This window comes from Quercus suber, unplaced genomic scaffold, assembly GCF_002906115.3.
Source record: "Quercus suber isolate HL8 unplaced genomic scaffold, Cork oak 2.0 scaffold_195, whole genome shotgun sequence".
In the NCBI taxonomy this organism is placed as follows: domain Eukaryota; kingdom Viridiplantae; phylum Streptophyta; class Magnoliopsida; order Fagales; family Fagaceae; genus Quercus; species Quercus suber.
The window spans coordinates 814,865-828,849 of record NW_027069653.1 but is presented as its reverse complement, the minus strand read 5'-3'; the positions used below and the strand labels follow the sequence as shown (position 1 = coordinate 828,849).

General features: G+C 31.2%; 1 protein-coding gene across 1 annotated transcript; it reads right to left on the bottom strand.

Moving 5' to 3' along the window:
* Positions 1–186: 186 nt before the first annotated feature.
* Positions 187–3,098, bottom strand: LOC112009743 (growth-regulating factor 3). Its single transcript, XM_024042070.2, has 4 exons — positions 2,358–3,098; positions 2,015–2,200; positions 1,286–1,607; positions 187–778 (listed from the first exon to the last, which is right to left on the bottom strand). The coding sequence occupies exons 1-4, from the start codon at positions 2,590–2,592 to the stop codon at positions 328–330; spliced, it is 1,194 nt and encodes a 397-aa protein (XP_023897838.1). The 5' UTR covers positions 2,593–3,098; the 3' UTR covers positions 187–327.
* Between the last annotated feature and the right edge of the window lie 10,887 nt (positions 3,099–13,985).

Genomic DNA, 13,985 nt, shown 5'->3' with positions numbered 1-13,985 from the left:
AGGTGTGCTTGCATGCTTAATGTCCTAGTCTGTGAGGGTATTTATTGCCTGCCAGTTACTATAATCTTAGAAGTGCGCACCAAAGTATGAATTGGATGCTCATGATCCAACTCATTCAATTTCTTAAAATTCAGCGTTGATGGTAGAGATGATACGCCATTCAGCGTTTTTGTTCTGGTTTAAACATTCAAACAAGAAAGTCCATGCAATTTATACTAGAGTTGATTATGATAAGGATGTTGAGCTGTCCAGAAACAACCACTAGAAAGGAAATAAAATTGCGGAAACAGAACCACATTATTTAATTTTTCAAAATCCCAGCAAAATTCAAGTGCTGACAAAGCTAGTCTCAGAGGCAGAACCACGGGGCAACTGATGAAGAACGCTCGTTGGTGATGAATTTGAGGTTGAAGATCTCAATGCCTCCGCTAGCGGGCCCCCCATTGAAGAAACATGATTGGTTGCCCACCCAGAAGCCCAATTCAATTGTGGTTGCTCCGACTCTGCATTGCTATCCCTGGAGCCAGGCTCTTCTCCGACGCCCGTGGACAATTTTAACGACACATCCGACGATGAATTTCCAGGCATTGAAATTGAGAGGCAAGTGGCAGAATTCATGGGGCTAGAATTGCTTCCGGCATTATCAGATTCTTGAAATGATCGCGGCCAGTCATCGAAAAAATGACGCAGAACATGGCCATCAGATTTACCATCTGCGGATACCTCATGTTGGGATTCGAAGAGACCACTCTTGTTCGCAGTTTTGGACCCTATGGCACTACAAGGGACAAAAGAACATGATACAACAACAAAAATCAAGCAAAGAACAACATAAAGAAAAAGCTTTGAAGAGCGTAAACAGAAACACCACGTATTTGGGTTCAAAAGCAAAGGTTGGGGTTGGTTTGCACGGAATCTAGTCCTTTCCCACACCTGAAACGTATCAGCCAGGCATTCATTGGGGGAGTCCCTCCCGAGGAGGTGTCACATGCCTACACATATTCCATTTAGATCCGACCAAATCCAAGGTCGCATTTCTTTCAATAACATCAAAAGAAAATCTTAAAAAGAAAAAAGTCCCAACACAATCGAACTATTTTGATTTGATGCTGTTAGTTTCTTTTTTCACTTCTTTTTTGGGGGGCAAGCATATCATATGTACTTAAAATTGTAGTAGTCAATAATTATATGGCACATGCTTAAAACCAATTTCATTTCTCCGTTTAACAATAATGATCCAATCTATAAACTAAGTGGAAACACAAAAGATTTGATGATGGATTACCTTTGATTAAGGTGAAGGAGATCAATGGAAGGAGATGGGCCTGAAAGAGCAAAAGGAGTCCCACTAGCCACTGCTGTGGTGGCTTTGAAAGTCCCACCACAACCAGCAATAGTAGTAGTAGTAGTAGAAGTAACAGAGGTCATGGGTGTGGGGATTTCCACAGGCTTTCTTGAACGGTTTCGTCCACGGTGTACATGGCGCTCACAGTACTTCTGGCCGGCCACCACGTCCCTCGAGCACCTCCATTTCTTACCGTCTGTCCTCCGGCAACGCCCTGGCTCTGGATCCATGGCACCTCTTCCCCAGTACCCAGATTGAAACACTGACACAACAACATGTTCATTAATTAGTTCAAGCTCAGGCTCAGCTCACAGCTCAGTTCAAGTATTTTAATGCAATAGCAAAAAACAATAGCCTTTGAACACTAACCAAGTCAAACAAATTATGTAGAATCTTAGGCATGTGTACAGTTCATTAATAAATCAGGCATATGTAAGTCATCATAGAATAGAATGATTTAACAAAATCAGAAAGTACTTGAGTTTTAAAAAGTACTTTGTGTCACATTAAAAGTTTGAAACATGTAATGAATGAAATGAGCAAGATCTAGTACTCAAGAAAAAGATTAAGTTTAAATGCACTCAAGTGGGATCAAATTTATTTACACAAAAAAAAAAAGTTACAAATAATTAAAAGGTAAATCTTTTTTTATGAGGAATGAGAACTTACAAGCAGGCTGAAAATGTGGATAATGTTGAAGAGGGTGATGGAGGAAGTAAGGTGAGATATGAAGACTTTTCTTGATGGGCTGAAGAAGCTCAGGAGGAACAGCAGTACCTGCCAACATGTACCTATATATCAAAGCCTGTAGTTCAAGCTCCTGCCACTGGGCCAAACTGAAATAGCTACTCATTCCTAGCAGACACAAAAAATAAAAAAGACAGAAAAGATAAGGATCAAAGCTCATCAAAACTAAAAGAGGAAAGGTTGTTAAAAACTTTCACTTCCAACAACTTAAGCTTACTGAGTTTGTTTCTGTCACACAATAAAGAGGAAAAGAGAACTAACTTACTGGGAAATCTGGTAGTAGCTAATGTTGAATCAGGATAAGCTGACAAAGAGCTGATTTTGCTGTTGGGTTCAGGTACAAACAAAGGGAGAGCAGAGGCAGATGCTTGTATTTGTGGCTGCTGTTGTTGTTGTTGATGGGGCTCAAGGAGAAGTTTTGGTATCTTTACGGAATGTTGTTGTTGTTGTTGTTCTGACTCATGCTGGTGGTTTCTCCATTGCTTCAGATTGAAGTCCATGAGAGAGAGAGAGAGAGTAGGGTTTTGAGTTTGGGTTTGCTTTTGGGATGGTTTGTTGGGTTTAATAGCTTTGTTTGGTGTGTTGGGTATGTTAATACTTAGGAGAGAAAGTTTGTGAAAGCTTTTGCAGTGACTTCTGTGGGTTCTTTTATATCTTTGGCAGATACCTCAGAGAGAGGGAGAGAGAGAGTGTGTGTGTAGTGTGTGGTGAGGCTTGTAAAGCCTGCAAAGTTTGTTTAAGACCAGTGGAGAAGCCTAGGGCACTTGAGAAAAAGACAGTCAGACAAGACAGTTGAGAGAAAAAAGAGAGCTACAAAAAATAATTAAAAAAAACTGGGAACAAGTAGTAGATAGCCTAGAGAGAGAGTGCAAAGAAAGAAGCTGCAGTCTTTATGTCCCTGTGCTTTGCTTTGGAAATAGGACTAGACCAGAGAGAAAAGAAAAGCAGCAGCTTGGGTTTATGAGAGGAAAAGAGCCTAAATACTATTTTTATTTGTCTTATACTTTTCTGTTTATACAGGTAATGTGGATGTTAACCATACCAGGGGCAGAGACATGGAACAGTTTTGAGAATGATACACATATAGAGATGGACAGAGAGAAAGAGAAACTGAGCCGAAAATGCAGTTCCATACTGCAGCCGAGCCCAGGCTTTATTATTGTCTTTTCAGTTTCTAGGGAAACTAAAATTATGGCTCTCTTATCGAGATGTGTCTGTATTCTACGTGTGTATGAATTTTTTTTTTTTTTGAGGATGACGTGTGTATGAATATTGGAATAGCATCTTTGCATTTATATACGGTTTTTTTTTTTACTTTTCCTAAACAAAACGTACGAAGATATAAAAGGAAATTTGTGTTATCATTGTTGCCAGAGAAAAAAATAATAGTTATATATATGAAAGTGAGAGGTAACTGGTCATAATTTAACACCTAAGATACTTATGTAAAAATTGTGATATTTTATGTAGTATTAGAATTATTCTTTGTTAAATGATCATTTTCATAACTATACTACAAAAAAAAAAATGCTTCTTTGTAAAGGATTTAAAGCTCAATTGATTCGAATGATTTTGGGTCTTAAATATATATATTTAATGTTTTTTTATTCGTTGTTAAACTCCGGTCCTTACTCTTCATACATTTTTTATTATACACATAATGATGCAAATGCTATTTTTTTTATATACAAAATAAAAATTTTATTATAACATAATCTGAATGTATATGTGTACATGAAGCTCTCTGTTAGAAACTTGAACTCCGACCCTTACTCTCCACACCATATAAACACTTATACTTTTAAAGCATACTTGTGTATGCTCTTAACAAACGCATTCCATTAAATTTATGAGTTTTTTTTATAAGAATAAATTTGTAAGTTAATAATTCATAATTGAAATAGAACACTCCTTAACAAGATTCATCAAACAAAAAAAATTGTGAGTTTTAATTAGTTCAATTGGTAAAGTCTCTAATAATTGAATAAGATATTTAAAGTTCAATCCCTGCCTACACTAAAAACTAATTGGTGTCTTAGTCTGATTATAAAGAGTTTTTATTAAGAGTAGACATCATAGGTTGAAACTATCTTAATAAATATAAATAAATAAATAAAAAGCAAAAACAAAAAATTTTGACTTGCTTTTAGTATGTACTCCTATATTAGAGATGATAATAAGGACATGATAGGTGTCTGATAATAGCTTAAAAGCACAATATTGTCTTAGTTTTGTTAGGCATTATCACATTTATTTTATGTTTATTCTTAAACTTACATGTAAATATAAGAGTTTGCAAGTTTTCTCTCAAATATACTCATTATATATCTTTTTCTCTTGTAGGAGATTTAAACTGATGAGCTAAGCATGCAGATATGAAGCCAAGAGATCCAATGATGAAAATCAATTGAGAAGTGGCTTTTGAAGAATTTAGTGAGTCAAAGATGTGTGGAAACATAAAAGGAGAGAGAGAAATTCATTTGAGCCAAAGAAGGAAAAATTTTGGCATGGAAATATTCTGACCAGTTTTGGTATTTGGCCATATCTTTTTACTCCGATATCGGATTAACTTGATTCTTGCGGCCACAAAAAGAGAACTTAAAAATTTAAAACTTTTTTTTTTTTTTTATACAAGATAGAATTTCTACTCTAGTTTAATTTAAATGTATATGTGTATGAAGCTCCCTCTTGGAGACTTGAATCCCGGTCTTTACCCTCTACACCACACAAGCACTTATACTTGTAGAGTGACCATCGCACCAAGGGTATGCGGTGGTAGATCTAAAACTTTGTAGTTTACCAAAACTTTATAATCTGCTGTATTAAAGGCTAAAACCGACTTGGAAGTTGACCCACTATTGAAAAACGGGAATGACATTTATATTTTCCTTTTTTGGGAAGCATGTGCTTTAGGATTTTGAATGTTATAAATATTAAAGTGATACAAGAGTAGCCACGTTTTTTGGCTGCTAGGAAACCTTATGTTTCATTAATTTTGAGAGTTTTTTTATTTTCTATGGAAGCTTAAAAACCTAAGCTATGGTTAGGGGTGAATCTCCAATGTTGTAAGTTGTTCACTATTCAATCCAAGCATGTTTTTCACGTTTTGATTATTGAAATCAATTGTTCTCTTTTTATAATTGTTTTATTATATTGATATTTGATTTCTATTTCTTTCGTAAGTCTATTCTTGAATCTTCTTATTGTTAGAATAGGGTTTTATAATTTCTCTAGTAAAATGTGGTAATCTTGTTAGATATTATTTTTGCCATAGTATTGCCTCTAAGGTATGCAATGTTCTTGAGTTTTTCCAGCAAAGTTATTATTTTCTAGACTAAATTGTTAGAACAATGGATAAATATAAGCAACCAAAGAGAATTTTATTAATAAAAGCTTATTTCTAAATCTTCCAAATGAATAGTTTGTGTGTTTACTTACCTGATTATGTACTAAATTGGATTGGTAGTGGATACTCAACAATATTAGTAGACAAACCCTAATACCCTAATGATTTTAATTATTGAATTTACCAAACTTTATTTTTCCTAATTTTTAATCATATTTTTCTATATATTATTGGTGCTTTTGACGTGTTATTGTTTTCCTTTTCTCAGTAGAACAATAACCTTAATTACACTACAATTTCCGTTACAAAATTGAACGACATTAGTGTTTCTTACCCTAAACAAAACAATTGCAAAAGATTATATATATATACCTGAAATGTACGAATGTTGTAAATTTTTTCCTACATACAATTAGAGGACCCACTGGTGTTCTTCATTCTTCTATCAGTACTCTACAAAGGTGATTCTCAGGCCAAAAAAAAAAAATCTCTACAACGGTGGTAAATGAGAGTAAATATATTATTGACACCCCTATTTATTGGGTAACTTTGTGGTGTCCCCAAATTAAGTACACAGCGTGGCAACTGGCAGACATGAGAACCACGCTTTGGAGCATCGTACAAACTAATAAATAAATAAATAAATAATTATGTCAGAATAGTAATGTCAATTTTTCCAAAACGGTTGCGTTTAATGATTGAACAAAATATATTTTGAAACCACAATAATTTGGCTTATTATCTAGGTTTGTCCAGGACCACCAATATTACTGAAATCCTAGTAAAACCATGCTCTCTATGACTGAGCTTTGTTAATTAGCAGTATCTGCAAAATCCTTTTTTGGTGGGTTCCTTACTTTGTTTATTTATTGACACTCTCTGTCTCTCTCTCTCAGTAGCAGAATATGCTACAGTACTAGTTGCTTCAATTTTTCTATTGGATTTCTATTTTTTTCCTTTTTCATTTACAATTTATGATGTTTAAAGTTTGAACCACCTAATAAACACTTCGGGTTTATATATATATATATAAAGTAAATGAAAATAGTCAAAATACCTGTCATGACCAGAACCTATCCCCACTTGTTTAAGTTTTTTTTTTTTTTTTTTTTTTTTTTTTTTTTTTTTTTTTTTTATACTGCCACTTATGCATTATTCACTAAATGAAAGGAAAAACCAAAAAGGAAAATCAACTCAATGTATCTCAAAAAAAAAAAATCACTAGTTCAAATCAAAACAAACATTGTGCCTGTTTCTTTATAATTGTATTGATTACTTTTAAGTTTTTATGGTAAAACTCATTAAAAATGAAAATCTAGTCAAAGTTATGACATTTAATTTTTTTTCCCTTAAACTTATCTTAAAATAGTTATGTTAGCGATACTACAAATTTTACAAGTTAATATATTGATAATCAAAAAAATTGAAACATTTTATTTTTATTTTCTTTTGAATCAAACATTAATTTATTATGTTGTTAAAATGACATCAATCACTTTCATATAACTTCATTTTTCATAAACAAAACGAGTTTGGATTTTCTTTCTCTTTTTCTTTCATTCCAATACATAATTTATATCCATGTACTTCAAATTCGCCTAGAGTTCGTTCTAAAGATACAGTCGTCCCTCCCCCTTGAGCTAAAGAACAACCTAGAAGGAGACCCTTTGAGAAGTTTATTCTAAGTTTCTAACTATTGATCCAAACACTTCATATGTGAAGTCTTATCTTGTGACAATCCTTTCTTACTCATCAAGGAAAATAACCCAAGAACCTGAAGTGCTAGGTAGACCGGGAGGAACAAGGAATACTTAGCCTATTAACAAGGGTCCTAGAGACTCATCAAAGTAACGACCAGATCGATTGGCAAGCTCCTATGAGACGTATAGTTACAAGTGCAATTTGTACAGCAATACAACCTACCTGCTCATCATCACATTTATTAATTACCTCCTCACAAAAAGTTTCATTGAACACTACTTGAAAGTTGATTAGGCATAAAAGATAAAACCCGGTTAGTTAGAGAGATTGGATTGTCCTTTATTCGCTCACCTTGTAGATCCCTTAATTAAGGGGATGGGCATTTTCCATATTGGGTAGGGAAAACTATTCCTAAAATTAGGGAGAATGTAAAAAAATCATAAAATACTCTCAAAAGAACTACTATAAGTATTTAAGGGACTCCATTATGGTTACGTTAAGGTGAAAAATGTCAACTCAAATCGCCTCTTTACCCATTTTTTGTTCATAAATAAAAAATAAAAATTAGTCAAAGACTCCTGAAAGAAGGAATGAGACATTGCACCATCTACTCTTGTTTTGTTCAATTTCCTAAAAACAAGTATTCTGACTTTGCGATCAGGCTACCTATGGTCAACCATAAGGGTATAGTGAATAGGCATGTTTCCATTGTTGTAGTTTGTGCATCAATGCTCATTGCTCGATAAACCCACCACTCACAAACAACTAATTCATCAAGTTTGTGAAATTGGGTGTAAAAATAAGTTTATATGTAGTATTGTTGCTTTAATTTTTTTAGTTGATTTTGAGAACTGTGGCTCCAGCCACCAAGTTGACCTTTCATTAATTTCATGGCAAACAAATATTTTTAGCTACAACATGCATTATTTGTTATGGCTCACGTCTATGGAAAACATAGTACACTACCAACAAAAATCACCATAAAAGGAAATTATACAAGACATAACTAGAGAGTGATAAGTGATGTTTTAATTCATGTCTTGAATAGCTATGCAATAACTCCAATCGATAGATCTGCATTCTCTGTCACGCGGGTTCATGATATTTTATTTTTTTTAAAAAATACAAAGAATATATATATATATATATATCAAAACTTAAATACAATACCTTAGATACTATTATTTAGGTTCTCCTCTTAAGAGTTGCCACATAGATATTTATCCAAAAAATACACTTTTATCCGATAAGAAAAAGTTCATATGGCAAAATTTTAAAAGAGGAATTTAAGGAACAGTACTTAAGTGCTGTACTTAAGTTTTGCCTATATATATATATGTACATATATATACACACACAAATTTCTATATGATTTTCTTGTAAATTTTGAAATTACTTATAACATTTAGCCCTTATATGATATTTTAGTATATATTATGTGAGACATATTATCTTATGAGTAAATTATTTTTATTTTCACGAAGGTTTAATGATTTATATATCAAGTTGATGACTTGACGAATTACCATCAACTTGTCTAAAGCTCATAGGATAGTTGTGACATTATATTTTTAGGGAGTAATTCTAAAACTCCAACATATATCACAATTGCTTTTTACACGAACTCACCACATTTTCTTTTCTTTTTTTTTTTATTTCTTTTTTGGTCAACAAGAAAATAATTATATTAGCTAGCTACAAAAAGTGAAGTATTGGCTATCAGCCTTAAGGAGTATAGACCATTTTCATCAGAATTTACAATTACATTTAGATCAAGGGTGGGGGGAACATCAAGTTCTTTTTTCTTCTTTTTTTTTAAGAAACACCACATTTTCTTAACCATTATATAAGTCACATGAAGTTGCAAGTGCCAAAAGTTGTGATACTTCTTCAAATTTTAGTTTTGAAAAAGAAAAAAAAAAAAAAAAAAAAAAGGTTTTTCTAAAAGTTGAGAACTTGAGGTGAGGAGTGTGGCTTATGCAGAAGCCAGTTAAGGCGAAGTCAAGCCAAGCCGCAGTTTGCACTATAGTCTGGTAAAACTACTGGGCACAAGAAAGTGGGGCCCACGTATTGTCAATCCAATTATGAGGAACTCAGTTTTACGCAGATACCCTCCTTTTCTTTCTCTATTTACTCAAGGTGTGTATTGTACTTTATCATGTCTGTCTCTTCAACTTAAAATCTAGTTTATATTTACCGAGATATTCTCTACTTAATTATAATTTGTAAACTTACTTTTTTATGTTCTTTTTTGTTTTCTTCGTCTTATAGAAATTCAATCTTTACGATTCATGAGAGGTGTTGAGTGTTGACTGTAAACACCGACATCACATGCCTAGGCCTAGGCCCAGGCCCTATACATGCACCCTCATTGTCATAACCGTGCGGTATCTCTCTCTCTCTCTCTCTCTCTCTCTCTCAACAAAAAAAAAAAAAAAAAAAAAAAATCTCTCTCTCTCTCTCTCTCTCTCTCTCTCAAGATAAAGAAAAATTTAAAATTAATTCTTAGAATCTAATATTTTTATTATTTCAAAGAAAAATGTTAATGAATCTCAATGTATTTGTTAATGAATTATTTTTTTAAAAAAATTATGAGAAAATAAAAAAGTGATTAATATTTTAATAATTTTTTTTATTTTTTTTATAAAAATTATGTTAAAACTTTCATAAAATAAAATAGTTTATTAACGATTACTTTAAAAGTATCAGTTAACATAACTCTTATTTTAAATATGATATATTTTTTTCTATTTTCAAGTATTAAGTTATTATCATAATAAAAATAGTATTAATAATAAATTCATGTAATAATGGTGTTGATCAAATGATGAAATTTTTTGTCTAACATTACTCTACTTTAAAAGCCTATGTGAGCGCTTCTCCAAAAAAAAAAAAAAAAGCTTATGTGAGAAACTGTTTATCATATATTTCAATATAAAGTAGTAGAAATGAAGATGTGTGAACATGTTAGGGTAGAATGAAAAAACCTATATATATATATATATACACCCTTGCAACTCAATGAAGAGATGTATGTATGTTCATCACAAGAATTCTTCTTACAATTTTACTTAAAGCGTAGAAACTCTTCGAAATAACTTAGTCTTCACAGTGCCTCCAATCAGTTCTCTATATCAGAAGCATTAAGAAGTAAGGTGCTTTAATCTTGCAAGTTAAAGTCCAAATAGCTAGAATTTAGCTAATAGTTCTACTCAATTGGAGTCCTTGATATGCTTCCTTGTTCTGAAACTTTTACTCACTACATCTTTAATAGTTTGCAAACAAATATTGTATTGGTTTGTTTGGATATAGTTATGAATTAGTTTGATGTAGTGGTAGCAATTTTCATTTCACCTTCAGTTCACAAAATAGTAATAAATATATACTTTATTTGCTTTTGAAAGTTGGATCAAGTTTTAAAGAACCATTACATGCTCATGAATTGATACTATTAGAAGAGATTAAAGCCGGCAGGGGGAGATAGAGCAACAAATGAAATATTTAATACAAGAGGGGTCAAGGTTGTCTCAACTTTAGAGGGCATCCTAAGAAGTCGGGGGTATCCATTACACAAAAAGATTACAAAGCATTTGAATATATTTCAAACCTTATCTTATCAACAAATTCACTTTCACAATTGATAAGATAATTTGTAAAAAAGCTTTTGTTAACAAATGTACGAATACACTTAGAAGAATCTAACGAGTCCCGATGCATTGAGAAGTAATAAAAACAAATAAACAAATATAAACGTTTGCTTCTTCTTATTTTTTCCCCTCTAAAATGGTTTTTCTTTTATAGATTCTAAACCATAATAAACATTAATAACATATTTTATTTTAATGAAATTTGAGAAGTGCTCATAGATTATTAACTATATCAACAAGAAAATTTCACCTAAAAAAACAAAAGTCTAATCATATTTTAAGTTTTTTTTAGATAGAGTTATATTAAAAATTAAATAGGAAAAACTTTTTTTTTTCAAGAAACTTTAAATTTTATCATGAAAAATATTGGTAAAATCAACCTAATACACGTTTTCAACATTTGGCTGTACTTATTCCATCAAGACTAAAAAACCAGAAAATAAAATTACACGTCTAACAAGTGTACAAGCAACAAAGTTTCCTTCGAAGATAGTTGTAAACATATAATAAATAATTAATGAGTTTTACTATATGTTTGTAAACAATTTTATAAAAAAATTTATGAAAAAATAATTAATTATTTTAACAATTTTTTCAATTCTCAAAAAAAAACTGATAATTAATTCATACTTTAAAAGCATATATTAACTGAATAATTAATGAAATATGTGTTTTGAAAGAAAAAAAAGATTTATATTTAAGCAAAAAAACAATTGAAAGAATGAATGATAAGAAGTAGAGAGAGAAGGATAAGGAGGTAAAAGAGAGGGGGGCAACGAAAGAAGATGTGGATAAATAAGAGGCAACTGAGAGAGTGTCAGAAGACTCAGAACTGAGGATGTGAGTGAGGAACAGCTGGTGTTGGTGTTGGCATTGGTGAATATTTAGAAACAAACAGCTGGTGGGTAGGGGGCACCGCATTTCCATTCCTTTAATACTATCCTCCGTCCTCACTTCTCCTTTATTTTGTTTCTTTTATTAAATTGATGTGATCAACCCACCTTTTGTGAATTGACGTGACTACTCACTCGTACTACTCCTCTTTCTCTTCCAACCAAACTCTAATTCACCAAATTCTCCTACTTTTTAATTCTTACTCACTATTTTTTATATAAAAGATAATTCATAACTCAATTATTAAAATATCTAAGTTAAAAATACTAAGAATTACCAATCCATTGACAAAAGCATTTGAATTTTGAGTAATAGATCAAGATTTGAAATTTGCAAATGATAAGAACGATAAGAATTTTCTGAGATTTGTTTGCAAGAATAATCCATAGAGTATTTTAGTTTTTTTTTTTTTTTTCATGTTTAAAAATAAAAGAAAAACATGTACTAAGATTTGCTAAAGAATGGTATGAACAAAATATTGTAAATTGAACGTGCATATAAACTAATTTATTGCTTTTTTTTTTTTACTATTTACGAATCTTATGCAGATCACTTATTTATTTTATTTAGTTTTTGCTTTTTTTTTTCTTATTATTTTTGGATTTCACACGAGTCACCTTTTTAACTTTTACTTTTTATATGTAATACTTTCAGCAAAAAATTAAGTTATATGGGTTATTTTCAGACTGACAATAAATCATAACCAAGGCTTGACCATATTAAAACTTCTAGAGGCGAGGTATGCTTGTTGATCATTTGAACCTCAACGTGATCTTGATTCTCACACCAAAAAAAGAAAAAAAAAAAGAAAAGAAAGGGAACCTCAACTTGATCTCAAAGTAATAGAGCCCTAATGATGCATGGTACTAGGAGACAATAGTAGTCTAGTAGTCCTAGTTTATTTTCATTTTATCCCATTTAGGTATGATTAATGTATTCTCTTAGTGCATACATTAATGGTCTATTTTATAGATTTTTTTTAAAAAAAAAATTAAAAAAATTGTCAAAAAAGTTAGTCAATTTTTTATTTTTTCATAAAAAGTTTTTTATAATGGTTTTACTAATGTATAGCCATTAAAGCAACAAAAATTATAAGATTACATAAAATGCCATAACTTGTGTCACGACAGTTCATGTGGCAGACTATAAATGATAAAGAAAAAAATAGTCAATCTATATAAAAATAACAGTCAATCAATCAAAGTCCAAAACCCATATTATTGTAACTATCAATATCATCAAACAACATTACAAAAAATAAAAATAAAAAAGGCTAAATAATAGTATGAACTATGAAGTTTGTGAAGAGTACTCTTGTATCTCAACCATGATCCATCATTTCACATAAAACGTGCCAAATTTATCATGCCTTGCTCGTTTGTTAAATCTCTTACTCACAAGAAGAACTGACAAACATCCTACCAAGTACCAACTGTTAGGAAAACGTAATGAAACCCTAGCTAGATTTAAAGTACTGTACACATTAAAACAAAATTTACTACCACAATATAGTTGTCATTAATTAATCATGGGGAGGAATGGTTATACCACGCACAATTTAACCCATTTTGCTTGCTGCACCTAACCCCTTTTTATTACACGATCTTGTTTGTACCAGAAAGTTATATTGACTCTAGAGAGTCCAAAATCAATTTCAAGTACGTATTAGACAAGGACGGACCCAGACGGAGGCTCAAGGGAGCCCAGGCCCCCTTGGTCTAATTTTTTTTATTTTTTTATTAATATACATATATATATATATATATATAGTTATAACATATTTTATTTATGTAATTGGGCGCCTTTCCAAAACTCCTTAATAAGTCTAACTAGTCTTACTCAAATAGCAATTATTTAACTCAAAAACTTAACAAAAACAATAAAAATATTCACAATAGTGATTGTATTTTAGCAAAAAAAAAAAAAAACTATTTTACTACCAAAGAACTAAAAAATTATGTGTTATTGGAGAAGTTAAAGTTAAATTTTTTGCAACTAAAGTAAACTAATATAAATACTAGTTGACTGTAGCGAGTTAGAAATAAAATACAATATTTTATTAAGATTATATCTCTTTCTTTAATTAAAAAACTCAAATTTTCTTACTTCTTTTATTATTTTAATGAGTTGTTTATATTATTTTAAATGAAGTGGTAAAAAAAAAAATCGAACATTTAATATTGCGCGTATTGTAAAATGATGTAGTAAAAACTAAAATTTTTAGTATCACCACTGTGGATGCTTTAATTTTTTTTTTTTTTTGGTCTTTGTTGGTAAATGATTGCATCTTAATATATTTAGAAAC

Bases quoted from the DNA above. Each gene is read 5' to 3' on its own strand.
- LOC112009743 (XM_024042070.2), bottom strand. From the start codon at position 2,592: ATGGACTTCAATCTGAAGCAATGGAGAAACCACCAGCATGAGTCAGAA. The intron at 2,201-2,357 runs GTAAGTTAGTTC...TGTGTCTGCTAG, and splicing joins AGCTACTACCAGATTTCCCA to GAATGAGTAGCTATTTCAGT. The intron at 779-1,285 runs GTAATCCATCAT...TGTCCCTTGTAG, and splicing joins CTCCTTCACCTTAATCAAAG to TGCCATAGGGTCCAAAACTG.